Below are 25,244 nucleotides of genomic sequence, written 5' to 3'. Positions count from 1 at the left end.
CATGGCGTAGAAAACCAAATCACCTTATCTCTACCCTATTGCATGATGGTATGTTGACACACGTTTTATTTACAGATAATGCAGACAAGCACAATACAGCATTGTATGCAAATGAAGCATGACCCCAGGCTCCTGCCAACTTGTGGGTTTAGCTCAGTTATATTTCTAAGGAGTCATGGGAAAAAAAAAAAAAAGAGAGAAGAATACCAGCTAAGGGTTACAGTGACTTTTAGCTTATCAACAAAGAAGAATTTCCCAACTTTAAGTTACTCCCAAGAGCACAGATCAATAAAGCTTTATTCACATTGTCATTACCATGATTTTCAACAACACATCTGCCTCCAAGCTGCCTCATATTCTTGGAGTAATTGATGTGGCCCTTTTAATGCCACATCTTTTCCATGTTCTGTGTCACCAGGTCTCTGCCCCATTCAGCAATGGGTTCACATTTTCCCTGTATTCCTTTTGATACTTAAGTACTTACTGAAGCCATCCTTGTTGCTTTTGACATCCCTCAACAGATTAATCCCCAGACAGTCTTTAACTGTCCTAACCACATCTTGAATAGTGTTGCTGTATTCCTCCTAAGTTACCTGTCCCTAATTCCACATTCTGTATACTTCATTTTTGTGTTCAAGTTTTGCCAGGAGCAACTTGTTCATCCATGCAGGCTTCCTGGCATTTCTGCTCAACTTCCTGCTCATTGGGATGGATTGTTCTTGAGCTTAGAAGAAATGATCCTTAATTATCAGTCAGCTTTCTTGGACCCCTCTTGCCTCTAGGACCCCATCCCATGGGACTCTTTCAAGCAGATCCCTGAAGAGGTAAGTCTGCTCTTTTATGTTTATTTCATTAAACATAACTGAGTGCAACAGTATGTTTTCATTTTCTGTAATTGTCCTTATGAAATTCTCCTGTGATCGGTAATTTGCCATCCCAGCCTACACAACAGCTTTGGTATTTAGAGTGGTTTTTTTAAACAAAGGGTTAAATAGGAACCAAAGAATGCATCTTTTTGGCAGTCCAGCCAAAGTTACATTATGATTTTAGCATAATTTTCAGATGCACAAAAAAGTAAACAATCAATGCATTTTTTTGTCTCCCTCTGCCCCATTTCTCCGTAATTCTTTTCTGTCTAAGCCTAAAAAGTTCTGCTCACTTGTCTTCATAGCAGAGGATTTCAAGGTTCACTTCTGTGCTTGAGCTGACATTTTCTCTAACAATTCTATGAAGCTGTGCAGGCCTTTAGCCCTAACATCACTGCACCACTTTCTACTCATCTAATAAATGAAAGCCATGGGGTGGTTTTGCTTGCTTTTCCATGGGTCCCTCTGAGTTCTGCTGGAAGTCTGCTCCCTTGTTTGGGTTTTTTTTCAGCTATTTTATTCCACTTGACTGTGGAGCTGTCTTCCTCTGCTCCAGGATTTCTTGACAACTTTTATACACTTCTATCAAGCAGTCCAGACGTGGCTTGGAGCTCTAGAAGTCAAACAACAGAGAATCAGGTTCTGGGCTGGCTGTAAAAGAACAGGAAAGCTTGTAACTTCCCACTAGTGAGACAGGCAGAGGTAGGAATGTGGAGACAGCCGACAAAGCTAGCAGAAGTGTGTATGTGTACGGAGTGCAACAGTAAGACACCTGTAGCTCGTGAGCTTTCTCACATCAAGTCAATGGAGACTGGTACATGTTCATTGAGAAATAATCCAGACTCCAGGAGGTGTCTGATGTAAGCTGGTGATGCAGGAATGCAAAGTCATTCCATAAGCCATACCTGCTCTGTGATGAAAAACACCAGTCCCTAAAGTTGTCAGGTCAAGACATGCAGCACCATTCTGCAGTTAGCCTGAATCTCTCACCAAATCTGAAAGCCACTCCTTTCTCAGCTCACAGTTCACAGTGACAGCATGGAAGAACATCCACACTTTCCCACACATGACCCTATCTGTTAGGCCATACTCCCTCTAGAAACTAATGAACAGCAGATTTCCATCTACTTCCATTTTGGATCTACCATCCTAGAAGACCTCCACCCTGAAAAATCCACCTTCAGGACAGGGAGTTTAGACATCTGACCCTTGGCCTCTGCTAGTACTGTCAACATAAGGACAATGGAAGGTTAACTGAAAACATAAATTAATTTTACACAAACAGCAAGTGGTGGTCAAAGGATAATAATTTTTCATCAATTCTAAACTGCACTAGATTAAAACCAGCAAGGAGGTGAAAGTTTCACAGTTCCACAGTCCCTATGATCCCATGACTTCTGAGCTCCCGAAACAGCATTACTGTGTAAAGTCCATCAAATGCCTCCTTGCAAGTGTTTCTTAAGAGAACAAAAGGTCAATTCAGTGCAGAAGGGCCCTGGGCTCAGTGACACGGGAAACTGTATTTCTTAAGGCTGACATAACTTACATGAACCTAATGAAGGTGACACAATACAGCCACATAATCATTGCTTCTTCAAAACTAAGTAACATACTAACTTGCACGTTAAAGTAAGAATTACAGACAGGTACTGACTCGCAAACTACCACAGTTCTGTACCTCCTTTGCTGGTGGAGTCAACTCTAGCAGTACTAAGATGTTTCCATGAAAATAAAACTGTTCAGAGTTGAGATAAAAAAAAAAAGAAACTATACAGATGCCAGGTAGCCTCTCTGAAGCTGGAAATGAGCATATCTAAAACCAGGTTCCTGAATGCAGCTCTCTGGAATTTATTTGTTGTTGATTTCCAGCAAATCCCTTCTTTCCCTTGTTTATGTGGGAAATATTTAATTTATATTACTCTTAGTAATATAGTCTTTACAATTGTGGGACTGAGTTAGCAGTAGGAATCAATGGAATAGCCTATTTATACCTGTAAGTTTTTAGAAGAAGACTAACTGTATCCAGTCATAAACTGTATGTAGATTACAAAATGACAGTCACTAACAGTAGATGAATTGAGGACAGAGAGGGCTATACAGCTCAGTGGTCTAAAAAGTGAGGTACCTCTGTACTGCTTACCACCACTCACGGTTCAGGGCATTCTTGTGTTAGGCATGAACACACACAAAGAAATTCCATCCCAAAAATGGGATTATGAACAGTCAGAATAAGTTAGCAAGAGAAGAGAAAGGGGAAACAGGGTAACGGTAACACAAACAAGTTATTATACATTAAGCAAATTGGTCACGGCTTGTCCTGTGATCTTTGTCAATGTATAAGAGAGGGGAAGTCATTCCAATGCCAAGGAGGCTTTATGAACACTTTTGGCACACCGAGCTGAGAGAAAAATCAACTGCAGCACAGTGCCATAGGCCAGTCGGTGGGATGAAGATCGTAGCAGAAAGCACCATACTATTCTGTAACACAAGCCAAACAAAGGCAGACCTCTGGTCTTGCAATTATTTGAAACAGCTTTAGAGAAAGTAAAATTAAAATTGCACAGTAAATTATAGAATAAAGGATGGTAACACTGAGCACAGGACTACACAGAAAGCTGTATGAGTCCTCAGTACCCTACATAAGCCAAAGACTTTTAGTTCATGCAAACTCCTGGCTGGGTTCAGATTGACACAACTCCCTGTTCTTTGAATTGAGAACAAATGAAAAAAACATCCCCAGGACATAGTTCTATGAGGCTTCTAATACCACCCACCCTGACAGCCCAGCCAGGGAAAGGCAACTGTAATCAGCCATCTGTAGTGGAATAAAGATATGCTTGGACAACTGGTGTGCACACACAGACCACAGATCTGGATTTTTCCACCAGTCAGTCAAACTCACCTGAAAGAGTGGCACAACCTCAGATACTCCCTGAGGATCTTCAGGGTCCTGGAGGAGGATACACAGGTAGTAGATAACTTTTTGCTACAAGACAAACAGACACAATCATTGGAGTTTGAAAAAGCTATCAAACTGCCTGGAGTTAGCACAGAAAGAGGAACTGTTTCAACTCACTGAGCTGAAAGCCAATCATCCCAGGCCACAGTCAAGTCTACCAATTTATATCTATAGTTTTCACACAATAAAAAAATAACTTTACCTGTGGTTTTTTTCTATTAAATTTTTAACCTGAAAAGAACACGCATATGCTGGAAGGGTAAGGTCTGCTCCTCTACAGGAGCTTTGCAGAAAACCCCAGCAATGGGAAAAATCATCATTTGTGTCTTCTACCTCCTCATCTCTGTCTTGACTACATACAGAGTTGGCCATCAGGATTTGTGAGAACAGCATAACGTAAAGAACTAAAATCATTAGCTCAATGTCAGTGGCATTGTCTAAGGGATGGATTTGGCTTTTTGAGATTTTTCCTTTGGTTTGAGTTCTCCTTTAAAGGTGAGAAAACAGATCAGAAAATAAAGCGGAAAATCTGAAACAAAGTTCCTGATGTCAGTAAAGCTATGGATGGTGCTGTGTTTAATTGCTCTGGTAAACCATGCTCATGAAAATACAATGGATGTGAGTGTGCCTACAGAGACAAGAAGAAAGGCTGTGTATCATTACCATATGGATGGCTTCGTTGATAACCACATCCTTCACCTGACCCATCTCAATGAAGGTTGTGCTCTCTTTTCCTGAAGCGTAGGATGAAGTCACCTGAATGCCGAGTGAGCCAATGACCAACAGGGATTCCTGGTCAATTTTGACGAAGTGCAGGTATATGATCAGGCCAATCAGTGAGATGAAGATTGCAGCAGAAAGCACCACACTATTCTGTAACACAAGCCAAGCAAAGGCAGAGGTCTAGTCTTACAATTAATTGAACATAGCTTTAGAGAAAGTAGAATTGCACAGTAAATTAAAACATTAAAGCTACAGTTACTAAGCAATTTTAAGTGGAGTCAGCCCTTTTATCCACTGGGCTGGCTGACACATGTAATGAGATTTAAATCAGTCTTCACAGTATGGACTGAAAGAATTGGGAATTGAAACTGAAAACTGTGAGAAAATTCTATTCTCTCGTAAATTTAGTGCAGAAATCTCAACCAACACAAGCTAGTTGTATCAATGACTGTGTATAATACCAATGTCTATAGGGATGATGTCATTGACAAAGAAGTGTTGTGAAAGAACGGAAGGTGGATTCTCAAAGGGGAAGAACCCTCCTCCAGGAAAAACCACTGCCCTGGTGGTTTTCTTCTTATGAACTGCAAGTCTAAACTTGTTCAAACCTCACTCTCTTCCTGCCTTAAACACCAATCTAAAGAACATTTGCACTCCCCTGTACTTTGTCTCAGGGCAAATGTCTTTTGCATGCTGCAATCTCGGGATTTCTGTTACATTTTAATATATAACTGATGAAACTATAGTCACCAGTAAGTCATCTGAAGACTTTGTAATAAATTCTCAAGGTCTGCAACCTACAATCTATTTCTGGGACATGTTTTAGAGAGCTCCAGGCCACATATATATGAATCGAAGTTCTAACTGACACTTCCTGAAGGACCAGAACTGCACAGCCCTACCACTCAAGCTGGGCCACTATGTGAGCTAAGGAAGCCATAGATTTGGAAAACATACAGGACTCCAAAAGTTTGTTATCATGGAAAAAAAACCCGTCATGAACTACAGACACCGAAATCCACACAAAGAGAGAGACACCTTCAGACTTTCTGATCTGGTTCCTAATGAAAGGAAGAATTGCAGTCACTTGCATATAGGCTGCATAAGCAGTGTTCAGACAAGCAGGAGGAGAGGGGGTGGTAATCACTGGCTGGGGTGTACGCTTTTGTAAAATATGAAACTGGAACAGAGATTCTCTTCCAGGAAGAGGAACACAAACCATCTTTTCATATCTGATGCCTGCTAACTGACTCACATTGCAATCTCTGTCTTCATTGCTTGGAAAAGATTACTGAAAAAATGTGCAACAGTCGAAGCACAGGTCAAAGTGACCAACTTCTCTGGTCAAGCTACCGACTTCAGTCTGGAGATAACTGGACTGGGTCCAGTTTTTGATAAATCCAAAGGTATTAGCTCAGATATCAGCAGCTTTTGAAATCTGTACCGCCAACATCTTTCCCTCAGCTGTGAAATGTGATGACATTCACAGTGCAGTGCTCTCTGAGTCACTCTGGAAAATTCCTTTTGGGAATTAACAATCACCTTCTTCAATACATCCTTTATTCCAGATTCCCACAACTTCTTTCTTCAAATAGCCATTACTAGTTGCGTGGACTCACACGCATGCGCCAGGCATCACTCAGCACCCATTCGGACATGTACCTATCTATCAAGAGGCTACAAACCAAGAGGCACTCGAGAAGCCCCTAGAGGCTGGCGGGTGGCAGCCTGCGGCCCTCAGGCTGGCAACAGCTCTCTCCTTCTCATCACGCAACCATCACGCCAGGCGTTCCCAGGGCGCGGGGGAATGCCCAGGAAACGGGATGACCGCGTTCCCACCCTCTCCGGCCGCCCTCCATCTTCCGGGCGCCGCTCGGGGAAGGCTGCGCGGCTCCCCCGGCCCGGCGGGATCTGGGGACACACGCGGCCGCCAAGGCCCCCGGGTGCCCCTGACCGCCCCGGTGTGCCAGCGGGACGGCGGCTCCGGGGTGCAGCCGGGTCACCGCTCGGTGCCTGATCCGCGGAGGGGTCCGAGGGCGGCGAGCAGGGGTCGGTACCTCGCTTAGCGCGAACAGCCCGTAGGCCGCCAGCCAGACGGCGGAGGTGGCGGCGCTGAGCGAGCGGAGCTGCAGGCGGGGCCCGCGCACGGCCAGCTCCCGGCAGGACGCGCTGTGCTGGCGGCGCCGCAGCGCGATGGGCGCCCCACAGGCCGAGCGGAACCGCTGCTCCTCCGCCATGGCGGGAAGGCGGAGCCGCGGCCGTGGCCCCAGAGCGGCGGGCGGGGCCGATCCCGCCGGGCCTGGCCCCGCGGAGTTACCGCGGCCGTGCGGGAGGAGCCTGAGCCGAGGGAAGCCCTCCAGGCCCGGCACTCTCCCCGGCCGCCTCCCGAGCAGCGCCCGCCCCGCCGCGCCCGGCCCCCCTCTGCCTCCGGGGTGGTGCCGAGGGTTTGTCTCGCTTGGTTGAGGCTCGCTAGGCGTCTTTCCTTAACCCCGGTGACATCAGAAGGTTCCGCGCTTTGCACATGTTGATAATTCACTGCCCGCTTCCCTCTGTTTTTTGAATATCAGTGTTAAAGGACACAGGTTTTAGTGGTGCTGTGTGTGTCTCTTGCCGCGATGAAGAGACGGAGGCTTTCATAGAATAATAGAATGTTAAGGGGTTGGAATGGAGTTTAAAGATCATGGAGTTCCAACCCTCCTGCCATGAGCAGGGACACCTTTCACTAGACCAGGTTGCTCAGGGTCTTATCCACTCTGGCCTTGGAACACTGCCAGGGATGGGGCATCCACAACCTCCCCAGGCAACCTGTTCCAGTGTCTCACCACCCCCACAGTAAAAAATTTCTTCCTAATATCTAATTTAAATTTCCCCTTTTGAGGTTTGTACCCATTACTCCTTGTCCCATCACTACAGTTCCTGACAGAGTCCCTCTCCAGCTTCCCTATAGGCCTGCTTCAGATACCGGAAAGTTGCTATGAGGTTTCCTCGCAACCTTCTCCAGAAGATTCTCTTTCCCCCATTCATCTTTACCATTTGTGACTACATAAATGTATTTTCTTGTCTGTACCATGCTTAGCTACAAGCTCTTTTGAGTGTTTTTTTTCAGTAATTTTTTTTCAAAGTTTAAAGCAGTGTTTTCTGGTTCCTTGCCAAGTACATAATGAATTGGAGACTTGGCTTTGCGTACACAGACTTAATGAGTCTTTGTATTGTGTTCTCTATAATGCATTTCAGTTATTACTTCATGTGACTTACCTGGCAGTGATATAAAGCTACACCTCTGTAACTTCCAAACTGCCATCCTGACTCCCTTGGTCTTTTTATTATTTCCCTTCTCTCGTGGTTTTGGAGCGAGTCTTAGCTTTAATTGCAGGTGCCATCTTTCTGTGAGCAATTTTCTTCATTCACAATATCTTCAGAGATCTTGGGTAGATACTATATATATAAACCTATTAACTTGTTCTTGTAGAGGCAGCAAAGGAGTCTTTAACAGACATGAGAAACCAAGGGGCATTAAAGAATTACTACGAAGGTCTTTGTTTGGTCTGGAGGAGTGGGTGATGGTTGGCATTAGTGGGGCACTCATGCCGTATGTCCAGGATCTCACTGTGACACAAGAGACCAGATGGAAGGATGGTCTGGAACTCTGAAGAAGAAAGGTGAACTGACCTGGAGGGGGAAAAAATAACAGCAGGCAAGGAACTGCAGAAATGAAGGAGAAAATGTTGAAGTTCAAAAGAGGGTGAAAGAAGTTGATGAATGGAGTGAAAGGGGAAAAAAGTAATAAATTGAAAACAGTGTTATAAGTTTTTAGAAGAGGGAAGAAAGATGAGAAGGACTGAAATAAATAAGCTCTGGTATGACAGCCTCAGAGATGGGGACAGGGAGAAGGGGAAAGAGAAATCAGAGTACAGGGTAGAAGACGTAAAAGCAGTGTGAAGAGCAAGGTCATTGATAGAAGGGAAAAGAAACATGAGCTCCTGGAGGAGTCGTAATGGTAATTCACAATAGCGACAACACATGGGGAATTACTGAGATGCAGAGGCAAGGAGAGGACTTGGAAATCTTAAGAGGAAAAAGCAAAAGTTTGCTTGGATTTTTTTTTTTTTGTATCAGTGGCAAGTCCCAGTTTAACCACGTTTGTGCCCAGTCATCTCATGAACACTGTCAGCTTTTCTTTCAAGTGTGTACATAAGACTGCTCATTTGTCAGTGGGAGGCCTGTTGCCTTGTCACAAAAGGGAAAAGCAAGGGCCTTTACTCGTTTTGAAATAATTTGTTAACTATCCTTCAAATATGCTGTGAATAGGAACAGTTGGAGCTTTCAGACTCGAGAATCGTCTCAGGCCACGACCCCCCGAGACGAGATACTCGAGGCAGGTGCTGGAGAGGTGGCTCTCACTGTGCTATCAAGGTCATCAGATGAGGAGCGTCACCCCGCTTTTCCTTCCCTAAAGTCAGGGAGCAGCGTTCCCGCACGAAGGCTCTCGGGAGTTCTGCGTGGCCGAGATCCCGCTTACGCTCCGAGCCCTCGCGGCGGGTGCCCCCTGCCCCGCTCCCTGCCTGACCCCCGGCAGCGCGAGGGGCGCCGGTACCGCACCTGCCCCACCGATGGGGCTGCGGGAGGAGCCAAAGGCACCGCCTCCCCGCGGGGGCCTGGCAGCCCTGCCCGCACCGGCAGCGGGATGAGGCGGCGGGGAGTGGAAAAACCCCGGGATCAGCAGGAGGAGCAGCAGGAGGAGCAGGACGAGCCGCGTGCGCCGCGGCGGGGGGCGGGACACACCTCCGGGCGCGCGCGCTGCCGTTGGCCGGGCGGCGCGGGGGTGTGGGGGGCGGGGCCGCGGCGCGCGCGGCGCGGGGGGGCACGGTGAAAGGAGCGGCGCGCGAGCGGCGCGCGGCAGCATCGCCCGGCACCGGTGGGCAGCGCGCGCCATGTCCCTGCGCGGCGGCCTCGCGCGGCTCCTGCGCACGCGGGCGGACGCGGCGCCGCAGCCGCCCCGGCGCGCGCGCTCCGTGGCGCTGGTGGGAGCGCCGCTGTCCCGGGGGCAGGTGGGCATCGCCGGGCATCGCGGGGCATCGCCGGGCATCGCCGGGCATCGCGGGGCGGGGGGCGCCTGGCTGCAGGCAGCGCTGTCTGACGCGTTCCCCTTCTCTTTGTCTCGCAGAAGCGGCGGGGAGTGGACCACGGCCCCGCGACCCTCCGCGCCGCGGGGCTGGTGGAGCGGCTGGCCGGGCTCGGTGAGGCACCGCGCGGCGCGGCGGGGCGAGGGTGGCGGCGGGGACTGCGGGGATGCCGGCATCGTCCCCCTCCCCTTTCGGGAAAGCGTGACTCAGCCGCTCGCTGCGGGGTGCGGGGAGACGGGTCCCGCTTCCAGTCCCCCCCGGAACCCGCCGTGCCCTGGGGCCGGCGATGCCCGCAGCCTGGCCGCGGTGCCGGGAGGGAGAGGCTTTGTCGCATTCCGCACCCGGCGGAGTCGCGCCGGGGCCTCGCGGGGTCCCCCAGAACAAAGAGAGGCCGATGCTCCGGCTCCCCGAGCGATGCGCTCCGGCCGCTCGGGAGCAGCGGGGAGCCGGGAGCGGCTGTGCCGCACAGCGAGCGCTGCACCGGCACACGGGGCGTGTGCTGTTCCCGTGGTGACCCCGGGAAAGCTGGAGAAGCCAGAGGCCGTTCGAAACGCTGTGTGCGCTCTGTGCATCCAGCAAAGTAACCCCTGACGAGATCCTCTGTTTCTCACACTGTATAGGTGGGGGGTTTTGGGTTTTCTTTCGTTGTTGGTTTTTTTTTCGCTCCCGTGTACCTTACCAGCTACGTAGCTTGTTCCTAAAATGGTTGTATGCTTTCAGGTGATGAAATTCAGAGCTTTGTGGAGAAATCTGCAGTTTTGTGTATGAGGTCTTGCCTGCAGCTTTACTTTGAAAACTTGCAAATACCACTTTGTGAATGGAGAGTTTCTGGTCTTTTTGTGCAAGGAAACCCATGCACTTATTTGTGATTCAGCTTCTCCATCTAATCCTTCTACAAGCTGAGACCTGCAGAAAACTGTATCACATTTTATTAGAAACAGGACATGAGGGATAGAAACTTGTAAAGCCAAACTCTGTCTTGGAGAATCTTTAACCTAAGAAGTGTTAACTGAAAACTGTATGATGGAGATGGATTGCAGGGCTGGAACACAGAAAGAACTGTTATCTGCTCTCTGTGTGGTTAGTCAGTGGAGTTAAGATGCATACAGAGATAATAATCCTAATAATCCTCTAGCGATTTTATTCTGAATTTTAAGATCTCTTTAAAACAAAAGCAATTATTATGTGTAGTCCTTATTCTGGTAAATCCTGTAGGCTTATCCTGCATATCTTGTCATTCACAAGTTGAAAAGTCCCAATTTGCAATGAGATGAGTAGGCATTCTCTTCCTGTCTTGTTTTGTGCAAAGTAGAGACACATGCTGTCCTTGGCAATATTTGAATTCTACTGAGCATGATGTATAAGCTCAGAAAATGTTGAAGAGGGCATCTAAAAGAAGTTTTATATACTGGAATAGTTACTGAGCTTAGAGTTTATTTAAAACTAGCAAGTTACCAGATTTGAAAGGAGGATGTTACTCAAAATAAGACTGTAGGCAACAGTTTATTTCATATTAATAACAGACTTTTATAATGGAAGGCTTGGAGCTCTCTTTCAAGTGGTTCAGAGCTAATATTTCCATTTTGTAAGAATTCTTTAGCAGAAAAAAAAAACAAACCACAAAACCCGACAAATTTAAAAACTAGGAGAAAAAGCCCTCTTATTTGCATGACATAAGCTCACTTCAAAGGAACTTGTAGAAGATAGAAAGAAAAGAGAATTCAAGTTTCTTCTGGATTCCAGTGACAAAATGTTGTGGGGATAGAAATGAAGCAAGCTAAACTAAAAAACAAAAGTGGAAGGTGAAAAATACTTTGACTGTTTAGTTGCTTATAGACTGTTTGCTCATCAATCAGTAATGCACATGGAAATACTTTGTTGCTGTTCCCTTACAATTTCTTCCTTCTGCAATTGCAGTTTCCTATTGCTGGCATGTTCTTCCACGGGGGTAGGGTTGGTCTGTTTTTGTCAGCTGAGGTTGGTCTACTGCTGCTTAAATCTCTGCAGCTCTTTAAAGAACAGGTTCTACTGTGAGGACCCATCCTGAAACAATGGCAGTCACCAGCATGCACGGAGGAATGGTTTACAGAGCAAAAACAATTTGCTTGAGGGTAGGGTGGTAGATAAAGGAGGACACTACCATGTAGCCTTTTCTATTGTACACATATATTGTTCATGGAAACTTACTTAACAAATGCTTGGGTTTGTGTGGGGGCTGTTTATTTTTCTTTCTTGGGTTGGCAACATAGCTTTGGCTGTAGTACTGTGATGATAGTGCCGTTACTTGGAGTCCTGTGGTATGCTGAAGTGGCAGTAAAACTTTAGCTGCTTTGTCTTTCTAACACTATAATTTTCTTCTCATACTCTGAAGAAGGCAATGGAGCCACAGTATTATTCTCATTATTAACTTGGATGTTCTATTTATCTGTTTTTGTTACAAGAGTTAATAATTTTCATGAGAGCTTGATTGTTTTCCAGGAACAGGCAACTTATACTGCAGCAGACCATGTTTCTCCACTAAAAAGAAATAACATTTATCTAAGATAGAGGTCTTTGTCAAATTGGCTGATTTTGAAGCATTTGTGACCATAGGGTCTATGGTGTGTGTGTGTGCATGTGGAAAGTGTTTGTTGTTGCATGCCCTCATTCCCTCCTCGGATGTGAGAGAATGCTATAACTTTGATTTTCCTTGTCATTACAAGTTTGGAACCAGGTGTGAGGTCAGATGTGGAATGATGCTTCCCAGTAGAAGAGCGAGGGTGGATTCTGGGCAGTCTAAAGAAGTAGAGAGGGAGGAAACAGGCAGTGTTCCTGTAATGAAAACTCTGTATTAACAGTAACTGTCAAAATTGCTCTTGCCTTGTTTCAAGTGGAAGAGATTTCTGGTGATCAGACTCTTCTGTTTGCCTGGAATTTTAAAGTTTGATTTATTAATTTTCCATTTGTAATTCAAGTTCAATTCGACCTGTATAAAATGAATGTGCTCTGGAGTGTCCTCTAAAAGGTAGCATTCAGATAGTGAGATGCATGCACTGTGTTTGTTACTTTTAATATGGAGCAGCTACATGGCTTTTCATATGCATGTATGCCTGATTCAGTGACTTCAGTTTATAGTGCTCAAGCCACATCAGAGAGGGTGAGATATTTCTGTTTCCTCTTTTTGCATTGTTTTGTGCTTTGATTTCACTGGCTGGTGTATTTGGGAGGCAATTTTGTTGTTCCTTTCACCCTATCCTAATTTCTGTTCTTTCACAGTCTTATTGCAGTGTTCTGAGCTCCTATTCTGTTTTTGGGGGGCAGGGGGATCCCTCCCTTGAAAGACTGTGTGACTATACCTACATGGTATGGTAACTTCTTCACAGCCTCAAGTAGTGACTGCCTATGAATGGCTTGTTTATGCTTAGGCTGAAATATGAGGAGGGAGCTCTGAGGCAGATGTTATCATTAGTCTGCACCAGACTGTCAGAGATGAATCTGAGCCACCAACTTGACTTTTATCCCCTTGTTAGAAGCAGAGAGAACACTGTTACGTGTTGGTAGTAGCTGGAGGTGTACTCGGGAGAGAGTTACTGTAGCAGGAGTCCAGCTCCCAAGCCAAAAACAGTGGGTGTGCAAGTCTAGCAGGGATAATTTAAGATATAACTGACTATGCCTGTGGGGATTTTTATTCACCTTGGTGATGTTTGTCTGTTGGCTTTGTTCTTCTCCTAAGGGAAACTAAAATATTATCACCTTAAAGGACCCTTCCATCTTGCCAAAGAAGTAAAAGTGCTATGTGGAAATAGAGACCCATAACTCCTTGGCATGGGGGAGAAAAGCGTGTAGGGCTGTGTATTGCTCTGACAGTAAACAGAAATAGGTGCAGTATGTGGAGTCTCTTGGACTTTTGGTGGGAAGGAGTGGGGAAGATAAGTGACAGATGCATTTGACCTAAGCTATGGAAGGTGCTAAGTATGAAGTTTTTTAAAGTAAGAATTTCTTGGACCTCTCCTGTTTGCTGCAGATTAGGTAGAGTATCTAATCAAACTTTAATCCAGAGTGTTGCCTAGTCCTCTTACTTGAAGGAAAGAAGGATCTTTCTCAAATTTTTTTACATAATGGATAGCTGCTGTGTCTTCTGTAGCACCTGATGTGACTTAGAGCACCTCTGCTCTTGCTAACATGGGAACAACTTTAGTACGATTTCTTCCCAAGTATTCATTCTTGTATGTTGACTATTGTTGATTGTTGAATTAAATTTTTTTTTCTTTATTTAGAGCTGGATACAGCTGGGTTGCTGAGTTTAGTCAGGCTTGGATTACTATAGAATTGATTAACAAAGTTTGGATCTGAGTTGCTGGCTTGACAAGTTGGTGGACTGCAGAGACGTGGCTTACACATAGAGTAGAACTAGATTTGTCACAGAGAATGACCGTCATCTCACTATTCTTTTGTTTGACCAGAAAAAGTTCTTCTCTGGGAGCAATAGGTTTCATGAGGTCAGTATAGTGACTCAGAAAGGAGTAACCTCCTTTAAAAGAGGAGTGGAGCTGCTAATCCCCATGTCACTGGAGTTATGCTCCTGCTTTGCCCAAAACCATTGGACTCCTATTGACATCTGCTGCCAAAAATAGAATTCAACTTTGCTGTCTCACCAACATAGCCCATATGGTTAGTTTCAGTCTTAACAATAAATCATGAAGCAGCTTATTCTACATATATCTCCTCTTTTTCCACCTAAATCTTCTTGGGTGAAGAGTTTAGGAGGAAGATAAGCAGTTTTTTGATTATGTACCAATTATGCATACAGGTACTGGGATTCAGCACATGTGCAGTGGCAAGAGTTACAGCTGCATTGTTGGGAAAATAATTTTCATCAGTCCATCCAGTAAATATATGTTTAAAGAGCTGCCTGTATCCCTGAAGAATTTGATATTTGTATTATTCTGCTTGCCTATATTTGAGTTAAGATTGCATTTACAGTCTGTAGTTTGACAAAGACCCATTTATGTTAGAAACAAGATCTGTCAGGAATGCAGTGTTCTTGGATTAGATTCTAGTTTAGCACTAGCTCTTACCTCAACTGTTTCTCTTAAAAGCTCAGTATTTTAGGCTTGTAAAGACATTAGTCAAATATCTCTAATCTGTAGAATTCCAATAAAGTCTAAATTCATTGTGTAGATAGCATCAGGATCTGGCTCTTTTAGACTGTCCTCACATTTTCTGCTGTTGATAAAGTTGAAATGGGAGACAGACAAAATTTTAAACAACTGTTGGCACTTAAGCAACATGTTGTTTAGTTAGATCTCTGCATTGCTGAGATAAGAAATGCTGCTGCTTGTATTTTTTTTTTTCTGATTGCATCTGGTGTCAGTACTATCAAAGCTAAGTATTCATTTGCTAGGGACATTCTCAGGGAAAAAATTATTTTGGATATAGCGTGAAGAGGTTAGACTAACAGCTAGGTCTTCTACCCTACAAAGCAGAAATAGGAATGCACTTTTTTTACCCAGGCATGCTCTCTCCCTCCCCACTTTTTTCCCCTGAAACAGAATGGGTAAATGGCAGTCCTCTTTCCTTTCTTTCCCTTAGACACAAGCATGCCTAAACAATTCTGTTTAATAATAGCAGTAAAACATGCTTATGTAGTACTGTAGCTTATTTTTGGAACTAGAATAAGTTACATCTTTTTCTTTTTTTCATATACAGGGATAGATAAAGATCCAAGACACTCTTATTCTTGTTTACTTCTCAAACATGGATTAGCTATGATTGGTTAGCTTCAAAGACCAGTGGTTTGTCAAAAATCAAAGCACAGCCAAATGGGCTGGTTCATTTGCAATGAATCATTGAAATTATGCCAGTTGTCAGAATGCATCGGGGCAGGTGCTGCTCCACTCCATGAGGGAAGGCAGCCAGGAACCAGCTCTGATGACCAGGCAGGCAGAAGGAGCCCTGCTGGGGTTTTGGAGGAGAGCTGTTTTGGGAAGGCCTCTACTGAGGCTGTTTTTAGGTTACTGCTTCCCCACAGACCTCATCTGCTAGCTTGCCTTGAGCATGAGAGGCTAAGCTTCTAGAGCTGGAGAAGTGTGCTCTGATAGCAGTTATGGTTTACCCTTCTGAGTGCTGTACCCCTTGATATTTGTATGATAACAACTAGCCTTGGAAGTTACAAGAAAAATGCCAACAGTGAAAATGTATAGAGTCAGCAGTCCTTGCAGTAGGTTGATTCTGATTATCTTCCCTTCCCCACACTGATGGAGTGTAAATCTGTTTGGTTTTGCTTTCGAACAAAAAGCTTTGTGTCAGTCATTGATTTGATGTTTGTTTTTCCCTTTCCCACTTGGCTGATGCACAGTCGAGGTTATGAATTATCTCTGAAGTTGGCTTTAAAACAAAATTTATTAATTTGGGGTAAATGTCACTTGGTGCTTTAACTGTAATTGTTCCATGTATCGGTTTAGTTTAAATACATCTAAAAAATTAAGCTATGCTGATGAAGATCAGGAAACCTGAACTGATTATTTCTTTCTAATCTTTCAATAAAAGGAGACTAGATTCAAGGACCAATGAACAGAGCTCTTGGAGGTTTTGTATTTCTTTGGGTTTATGGTGATGCCCTTTATCCTTGATACTTTTATATTATAAAATTAGTTTTAATACATGACAGCTGAATTTCTGCACATATATAATTCTCTCTGGATTGGAGTAAATTCAGATCCCATGCTGTTTTATTTTTACTACTATGAATGGTATTGAAGGAGTGGAGTTATTGGGGAGGGGCACAAAGAGAGATGACAGAGGGAAAACTTAGGTAATGAGTTAAGTTTCATTTGAATAGGAAGAAGTGAAGTGATTAGATTAGTGGTTAGTTTCTTGCAGCTGGTAAGAGGGAGGAAGACAACTTCAGTAACCTCTGATATATTCTGCTCTCCCTTCCTCTCAAGTGTTACCTGTCTGGGCTAACTAATATAATAACTACTTACTTCTGTAGCAACCTAAAGCACAAGGTGCTTGTTGCTGAGGAAAGTTGTTTTGGCATTATGATTCCCTGTGGCTATAAGTGCCCCACTGTGCTCTAGTTATCAGGAACTGCTTCTGGGTTAAGCTTATTTGAAGGGAATTAGAACTTGTGCAGGGTTTGGTCATGTGGCAGACGCAATAGCTACACCCTTCTCTCTGATGCAAGCCACAGTGCAAATGTTTCCCAACAGCTGATACTGACGTTTTTGAAGACCTCTTCAGGTCAAATGCACTGGATTTCATAAGAGATTAAAGTTACAAGCAGTTTTCAAAGGGAAATGAGGTGGCTGCTTGATTTGGGGTTGGCAAAATACTTTTTTTCCTCATTTCATACAAGGGACAACCTGAGACTAGAGACTTATGGTAGCAGTTGGAATTGGGTTTGCTAGTTACTGTTGTATGAGCTGAAGCCTTTTAAATCATACACTACAGAAACTTTGTCTTAAACCAGACCTTTCAAAATTCCAAATGGGTGGGAATTGCTCAGACAAGAACTTGCCTTTTAGGAAGTGAAATTTTAGAGATGATAGAAACCTATTTAACCAATGTCTGTATCCAGTAGGAGATTTCTTCCAGCAGATACGTATTCAGTTTAAAGAGAATTAGATGCTGTGTAATGAATTTCTAAGCAAGAAGGTTATGATTAAACTAGGCTGCTGAACTCTGAGTCTCTTGTAGTAAGAACCTTGCTAACCTAGTTGCTAGCCTAACTTTGCACTTTGTATTGTTTTAACGCACACGTGCCCTGGATAATGCTGGATGGTTAAAACTGTCTTTAAAAAAACCCCCTTTGGAATGCACTGCTCATAATGAATTGAGCCATTTGTTTGCTGTTGTGTAACATTTTGACAGTGTCTCTGAGAAATGATTATAAAGTCTGCACCGTAAGCCAATAGACTTACACTGAAAAGGATGTTAACTTTGTTTTGTTCACAGGAAGTAAAATGTTAAGTTTGTCTATAAACATTGTTCATAATAGTCATTGCTTCTGAAAAAGCCTTTCTGTGTCTGGTGATTTGATAAATGGGTCTATAATCTGAGAAAACAGTTTGCAGGAGTGATGCTTTCATGTAAACAGCTTTATATAACACATAGTATGAACTAAGGTCTATTACCTGAGATTTCCAGATTCTTTTGAAGTAGTTCACCCTGAAGAGGAAAGATTTACTTTTCCCATTAATTTAGGACTTTTTTAAATGTCCAGCTCACAAAGATCCAGTGTATACTGGCAGTGTCGGGAGACCATTTCTATATCATGTTCCATGTAGTTTTGTTCCAGTTCCCATTTGCTGCCTTGTAGAGCTGTTATATTTGTTACAGGAGGGTGCCATGGGGCAATGTCAGCAGACAGCTTGGATTTGGAAAGCTGAATCTTCTACTGTCAGTTTGCTGCATCTGTCACTGGTGCAGTTTCCTAGTAGAAGAGGACTAGAGGGGAGGCTTTCCCTGCTGCTGCCCAGATGTTTTCCAGTTAAATGCCACCTGTTTTTACAGAAGAAAGTTGTCTCTAAATCTGTGCAGGGAAATTACTGTAGTAACTGCTGCCTACTGTGTGTATTTTGCTTAAGATGATAGGAAGTGATCTTTAGCCTTGCTTTTTAGCAAAGCTGTATAACATCTTATGCCCCTGTTATAAGCATCGAGTTGAGCCTCAGTACTACATCACTAACTTATTTGAAAAGGCAGGCCGGGAGCTTTATTTTCTTAAGTATGTTCTTAATTAGTATTTCTACCTTTTTTTTTTCCTTTAAGTCTGAGTAAGGCTTCTAAGTAGGAAAAATGTGGATTTCTTTTACCTCGTACAGGTAAGGTTCTGGTTCTGGCTGTGCATGCCGGATAAATGACTGCTGTCTGTCCCCTGGTCTGCTGGTTGAATGCCTGTGTAACCTTTCCCTAACCTGTGCTGGTCAAAAGACCTTAACCTATGAATGATCTACTGTACAAACTATTTCAAGCTAATTTATTAATTTTTGGCTGAAATATGCCACCAGGTAGCGCTGTTGATGAAACTCAGTCAGAGGGGGGATTGCACTCCTAAGCCATAGAAGAGAGGGTGCTGCCTTTACATGCTGGTCATTCATACTGACAGGACTGTTGTGTATATGTGCATCTGAGTTATGGAACTATACTGTGTGTTCATACTCAGATTGCACCTTTATCTCCCTGATATCTTTCACGCTTCTGTAACAGAAATAGACTATTCAGGCCTGCTGTTTTGTTTCTCTCACTTCAAAAAGGGAAAGGGATCTCCTCTTAAGCTAGAGTGCTGATGGAGCTGACTTGTATGGATTTGGTTGTTATAAATTTTCTGTGTTATAAATTATGTGCTGTTGATAATTGACTAATGGATCAAACAGAATATATTTTTCATTTGAATGTAATTTCTGTTACAGCTTGAAAGTGTGAACAAAAGACTTTTGATCACATTTAATTTCATATTATTTAGTTACTAGCAAAATGTCTGTGGTATTTACTCTGTAAGTACTGTATGGTACACTTTCATTTTAAAAGAACTTCAATTCTGGCTAGACCTAATCTGTTTTACTGACAAATGGTGTGGATGCTGTGCTTTCTAATGAATGTAAGGAAGCTGGCTTTTCTATCTGCCCACAGGTTTCTCTAGCTTTCAGGACTTGCATCTACAGTCTTTTAAAAGGCCCCATATATTCTTCATCTTAACTTTCTGTGTGGATTTAGAAAGCTGTTCATTTATAAGTGTTAGTATCTTATTGCCCCTACTACAAAGAAAGTAAGGGGATATTGCTTGTTCAGGTACATCATAAAATCTTTCACTGATTGCCAAATTACAGCAAGATCCACGACATTGCACTGCACTACAGCACGTCTGTTCATTGAGCAATTTCTGTGTTGTGCAAAATAATGTAGTTGAAAAAGTTTAAGTTTTTTATTTCTTAAATCAAAACTACATGCAAGCAGGCAGATGAAATGGAAAACAATTCAGGTCTTTAAGTTTTGGACTAATATCTGAGAGTGTAAATAGAAGCTAAGAGAATACGTCAATAATTAATAATTTGACATGAACTATTTCTCTTTGTTTGGTAAGCATTAAGACAAAAGTGCATGTTGATTTCATCTCTCTAATATCTGATCAAACAAAAAAAAATGTGCACAGGTGCATACACACTTCTAATCAGTTTGGGATACATGGTTTAACCACGTACTATGAATTTTTTTTGTCTGTATACTATCTATTCACTCAGCTTTCCCTTTGCCCTAAGGTCATTTAATCTTACTTTTCAAAACACTAGGCACAATTAAAACAAATAGTAGGAAGAGAAGATATTAATGTTTGAGTATTGGATTAGCGTGTACTTCTGAAATTAACTGTATCTTAATCTGATAGCCTTTGGATAGTTGACTGAAGACATTCCTTATCACCCTGGGAAACTTGAGCTGTCCTCTGCAAGCACATAACAGTGGGCCTAAAGAAAAGGGACACACAAAGCTGAGAAAAGAAACTGCTACAAGGTTTATGAACCCTAAGATAGTACCAAAATAGTAGATAGTAGTAAAGAAGATAGTAACAAAACCTGAAGGCATCTAATGTCTTTAACAGAGATTAGGCTTTTCTATAAAAATAATTAGAGGAAGTTATGAAAGTACCATGTGTACAAAAAGTGGACAAGATCGCAGAATTTTGGACCCCAAAATTCTGTCCATCTATCTCTACCATAGCCACATGTTAAGGTATATGAACCTGATGTGATCCTAGGAAACTAATGGCTTTTTTTTATTCAGAAACTGAACCAAGTCTTTTTGCCCTACAATGGGAACAGGGAGGATGGCAGGGTAAAGTAGAAAGAAATTCTTGAACACTTGATACTTCTCTAAACAGACTTGCTAGAATCTGCTATGTGTGGCCTGCCTTGAAAGTTTTAACCAATTCTTTAAAGTGCAATGAAAGATGGCATGGTTGGGTCTTTGTTTTACACTGATCTGAAGATGGAGCTTCGTGATACAATTGCCTGGATTTTTTTGGGCCTTGAAAATGGAAAATAACTGTAAGGACTTGGATGTAGTTAGTGAAATGTGTAGTCCTAAGCATCTTTGAGCAGCTGAGCTCATTTAAGGCTGTATACTACCTAAATGGGAAGGAAGATGGCAATACAAACTGTAATTTTTCATGTTAAAAATGGCCAAGAAATAATTTTAAAAAACCCCAAACTGTTTTTCTAAGTGACTTTTTATGACTGGCATAGTTTAACTTATCACTAAATTAAAGTGATAATGTTGTCTTAAGCTTTCTAATCTAGAAAACTGTGCCAGTTTGCAAGGGCATGCAAAGAGTCAAATGGATCCATTCCCTTCCTGTCGTTCCTTTCATACTTTCCCAACTGATTTTCTCATTTTGAACATTTTTCTGTTTCTGAAAGTAACTCACTTTCTCCTTTTGCTGCTGTGTTCCCAGGATGCCAAGTGCATGACTTTGGAGATCTGGATTTCACTCAAGTTCCCAACGATGAACTGTACAACAACCTGGTTTTGTATCCCCGGTCGGTGGGTTTGGCCAGCCAGGTACTGGCTGATGCTGTCAGCAGAGCAGTAGCTGCTGGACACAGATGTGTGACTCTAGGAGGTGATCACAGGTGAGCTGAACTAAAAGCAAGTAGTGGTTCATGCTGCAGGTTGACATTTGAAGTGTAAGAATTTAATTAAAAATGAAGGGGACTTACAATTTGGGGTAATTTCCTTGCAATACCATAGGGTATGGGCTTTTAGGGTGGAACACAGAAGACAGTTACAAAAACCTGACCTTCTAAGACAGTTCTGCTTAGTTCTAGACTGGTCAGTGATCTGCAGACATACAAATGAGATTTTCCTGTTTGGGAAGGTTTGTCATCAGGTTTCTTTATAGCAACTGCTTTAGTTTCTTTACTGTTGAATGTTTTGTGACATCTCTTTTGCCCATCAGCTCTTAGGTTTGTAATGCCTGCACACAGACAATTTTGTTATAGATCTTATAACATGTGAATCTTTTTCCTCTTTTTCACTAACCTTTGGCCAGAGAATTGGTTGAAGAAGGTAGGGCATTTAAAAATGAATTGTGGGTGGAGGTGTCATGACTAGAATGAAAAATGGGTGAATAGCAGACTAGATTTTATAGATTATTTGGATCTAGAGCAGGTGAAAATTAAGAGTGTGGGAAGGCTGACAGCAGAGAGAGCTAAGAGCTCTCTCTTAGCAGAGAGAGGTAAGAATATAGTCCCGTAGAGTTACTTGGGAGTCTCCTGGAATCACGATAGTGGCATGCCATGCGGTTTGTATGGGATTCACCCTTAATTGTCACACCTGTCTGATGTATGCAAACATGACAATATGGCTGACTGAAGTTGCAGAGACTTCCCATTGTCCTTGCAGTTGTTCTGAAGGAGAAATGGTGACTAAAGACTTTGCTACTGTACTTCCAGCTTGGCACTTGGTTCCGTCAGTGGCCATGCACAGCAGTGCCCACACCTTGGAGTGATCTGGGTGGATGCACATGCTGATATCAACACGCCTCTCACAACTCAGTCTGGAAGCCTCCATGGACAACCTCTCTCATTTCTCTTGAGAGAGCTTCAAGATAAAGTAAGTGTCCTGGTTGTACAGTTAGCCTGTATGGCATCCTCATAACATTTTACCATTTCTGGTGTGAGGTACTTTCTTACCTGCTGCAAATGCAGACCTTTTCTATCTGAGCACAACAAAACCCATGTATTGTTGTGTGTGTACATGTGCACATGCATGCACACATACACGCATGTAAATACAGATACGCACACTTAAAAACAAGAATGAGAAAAAGCTTTCCTGTATGTTGGCCCCCTTGTGGGCTGTACAGTGAGCCAGAGTTCACACCAGCTGTATGCAGCAGCTGACTGTGGCATTGCTTCTGCAGAACGAGTGGGGTTGTCGCCCAGGCTGGGCAACGGCAGCACTGCTACCAAATGAGCAGGAACCTCCCCCCCAGGCCAGCCTGTGAGAGCTGTGCTGAGCTCACCTCCAGTGACAGCTGGTTCCTGTATATCTGGCACACTGCTTTTGCTTAGTTTGGCTCCTCCATGTTTTGACAACCTTGGGGCCTGACAAGGGCGGCTCCTGCATGATCTAGTCCCTGGTGTTGTCTCCACTGGCAAATAAATATTACAAATCAGAACAGCTGTACCTGCTTACAGTGTGCTTTTAAAGAGATAGTCTTGGAAAGAGGTCAAATTTATCAAAAAGAGCTGTTTACTGGGACACATGGAATGTGCCTGGCCTGCTTTTGCTGCTGTCAAGATGCTTGACAGTAGGTTGACCTGTGGCCTGTGAACCCTTTCTGGCTTGGCTGTATTGCCCTGTTCAGGAACCTACAGCATCTACTGAAGACGTGGCAGTGGCAGCCGAGGCCTTTGCAGTAGGACTTAAATACAACAATTGCTTCTGCTGAAGCTTAGGCTGGAGAGTGGGAGCAGGATCAGCAACTGTATATTGAGAATGGATGCTGGAGCTGCAGAAAACCTGGCCAATTTATTCTGGCATTCTGAATTGCTAGTTATTACTGTTAGATTTCTCTTTTCTCTCTGATAAATTTTGGGGGTGCTGTGTTGCTGAAAGTATGCCTCTTCCAAACAAGATCAAGCATGTTTAAAATCTTTATGGCTACTAAAGATACTGCTGTGTTAGTACCTGTTCAGCATGGCAATGCTGCAGTTGTATGGTAAAGCTCTTCTGCTCTTCTCCTGCAAATTCTTTTGAATGATTTCCATCCACAAGTCACTTGGTGTTTTTACATACTTTCCTCTTTCTAGTAATTCTTGTGTGGTCTATACAATTTGGAATTCCCAAAGTAATGCAAAATTAATGGGGCTTTTTGGAATACCCCCAGAACACAAGGTTAATATAAAAGGTTACTGTATTTCTAGTTTCTTGCCCATAAGTTTAAAGGGGGTGATTTTTTTTCTTTTTGGCAATTATACCCACTTTTGCAGGAGACAAAGGAAGAGCAAGAGAAAATTTTGTGAATTTTAGAGCTCACCTAAGGTGAACAGTTTGGTGAGAACAGAACAAAACTGTTCTCTGATAGCTGAAGAAGGAGAAATTGGCTTCCTCTATATCCATTACTGATCTCTGGTGCGCTGAGCTCCAGTTCTTGAGCAACACAGAAAAGCAGTAATTTTTTTTTATATTTCCCCTTGCCCCCCAACATGCTAAAAGATTACTATGAGCTTTCTGGGGTCAGTGGGGGAGCAGGACTCTTGCCAGTGGCAGCAGTAAACAAAGAGTAAGATTGGGCTATGCTTAGAGACAAGCTACTCAGGCATGGTGCTGGTTCTGATATCTCGTCACAAGTCCACCTAAATTCTAGCAGTCAGGATGCTGTGCAGAAGCATCTGACACAAGCTCCTTGACCTGGGTGTGTAGTTACACAAACGTGTGTGCACTCAGGGGGTTTTCTTACCCTCTTTAGAGGAAGGGAAACCAACATATATCCTGCTGGTACCACAAGGCTTCCACAACAATATAATTTTTTAAACAACTGTTTAGCAGTAGCAGAATGTGCCTCAGCTTGTCTGGTCAATCATTTGCTTATAGTCTGCCCAATAGTTTGCCTGGCTAATACTTGACTTTCTGGAGCGAACCATGATATGTGTGCACAAGTGCATGTGGCTCACTCTCTCACTCTCATGTAGTAGAGCAGCTAAGTCGATAATGGGACAAAAAAATTGACTGTCCTCCTTTCCTGACTGCTTCAGGACTCCTGGAACCATTCAAACTCACAAACTGCTATTAATACCTTACCATGAAAATGCCTGCACCTTTGGTTTTACTACCAGCAACTCCTTTTCTACTGCAACAAAGTAAAAACACAGCCTGCCAAAGGCAGTTAAGGCAGTTTTATTTATGTACAGTCAAAGAGGTGTACTTAAAATTGGCAGTATTAAATATGCTGAATCATTGACACTAGAGAGTATCTGACAATATTATCAATACTATGCTCAGTTTATGGTGTGGTGATGGGTTTTGTGGTTGTTCATTTTGGAAACCTGAATTATTTTTTGTAGCAGTCTCCATTTATCCCTCTTCTGAATTCATTGCCCCAGAGTAACAAATACTTTCATAATCTCTGCCAGTTTAATCCCAATGTAACTAAATACAGCTATGTGTGGGTTAGCCTTCAAAAATAAATCCAATATTGTAACTAGAATAAAATTAGTAATTGAGAAGTATAAGAGGGGAAACAAAACCGCCTTGCTGTGTGACAGCTGTGTTGGCTGTAGCCATTTTCAGAGCTGGGAGAAGAGAAACATGAGTTAATTTAAAGCACTCCTAAACTTAGTAGATATTACTAACTGAACAATTTTTATATTGCATAACACGACTACTTAATTACCAAAGCTGAAAAACTGTGATCTTGTAATCTTTCAGTTGCTGTCCTAGATCTGCTCTCTTCAGTTCTGTATTAAAACCAGTATGATGTAGCCCACTGTGGAGGCCCAACATCTTGTCCTGCTCTTTTTTTAAATCTTTTTTGTTTTTAACTTCTTACTTTGAATTTGTCCATTCTTAATACTGGTTTTGGAACAAAGT

At 43.1% G+C, this 25,244-nt stretch overlaps 2 protein-coding genes across 2 annotated transcripts in view; one reads left to right on the top strand and one right to left on the bottom strand.

Annotated features, from left to right (window-relative positions):
* Nucleotides 1-48: 48 nt before the first annotated feature.
* Nucleotides 49-7,220, bottom strand: PIGH (phosphatidylinositol glycan anchor biosynthesis class H). Its single transcript, XM_051791480.1, has 4 exons — nt 6,606-7,220; nt 4,489-4,698; nt 3,769-3,852; nt 49-1,479 (listed from the first exon to the last, which is right to left on the bottom strand). The coding sequence occupies exons 1-4, from the start codon at nt 6,783-6,785 to the stop codon at nt 1,378-1,380; spliced, it is 576 nt and encodes a 191-aa protein (XP_051647440.1). The 5' UTR covers nt 6,786-7,220; the 3' UTR covers nt 49-1,377.
* Nucleotides 7,221-9,434: 2,214 nt separating this feature from the next.
* ARG2 (arginase 2) overlaps nt 9,435-25,244 on the top strand; it is a 19,344-nt gene continuing 3,534 nt past the window's right edge. The window contains exons 1-4 of the mRNA XM_051791450.1: nt 9,435-9,596; nt 9,713-9,785; nt 21,103-21,280; nt 22,103-22,262. Coding sequence (XP_051647410.1) covers nt 9,480-9,596; nt 9,713-9,785; nt 21,103-21,280; nt 22,103-22,262 — 528 coding nt within the window. The 5' untranslated portion in view covers nt 9,435-9,479. The remainder of the gene's footprint in view (nt 9,597-9,712; nt 9,786-21,102; nt 21,281-22,102; nt 22,263-25,244) is intronic.

The sequence above is a fragment of the Manacus candei genome, unplaced genomic scaffold (assembly GCF_025592945.1).
Source record: "Manacus candei isolate 608988 ecotype Guabito, Panama unplaced genomic scaffold, ASM2559294v1 h1tg000033l, whole genome shotgun sequence".
Taxonomy (NCBI): Eukaryota; Metazoa; Chordata; class Aves; order Passeriformes; family Pipridae; genus Manacus; species Manacus candei.
This window is presented reverse-complemented; position numbering and strand designations above follow the sequence as displayed.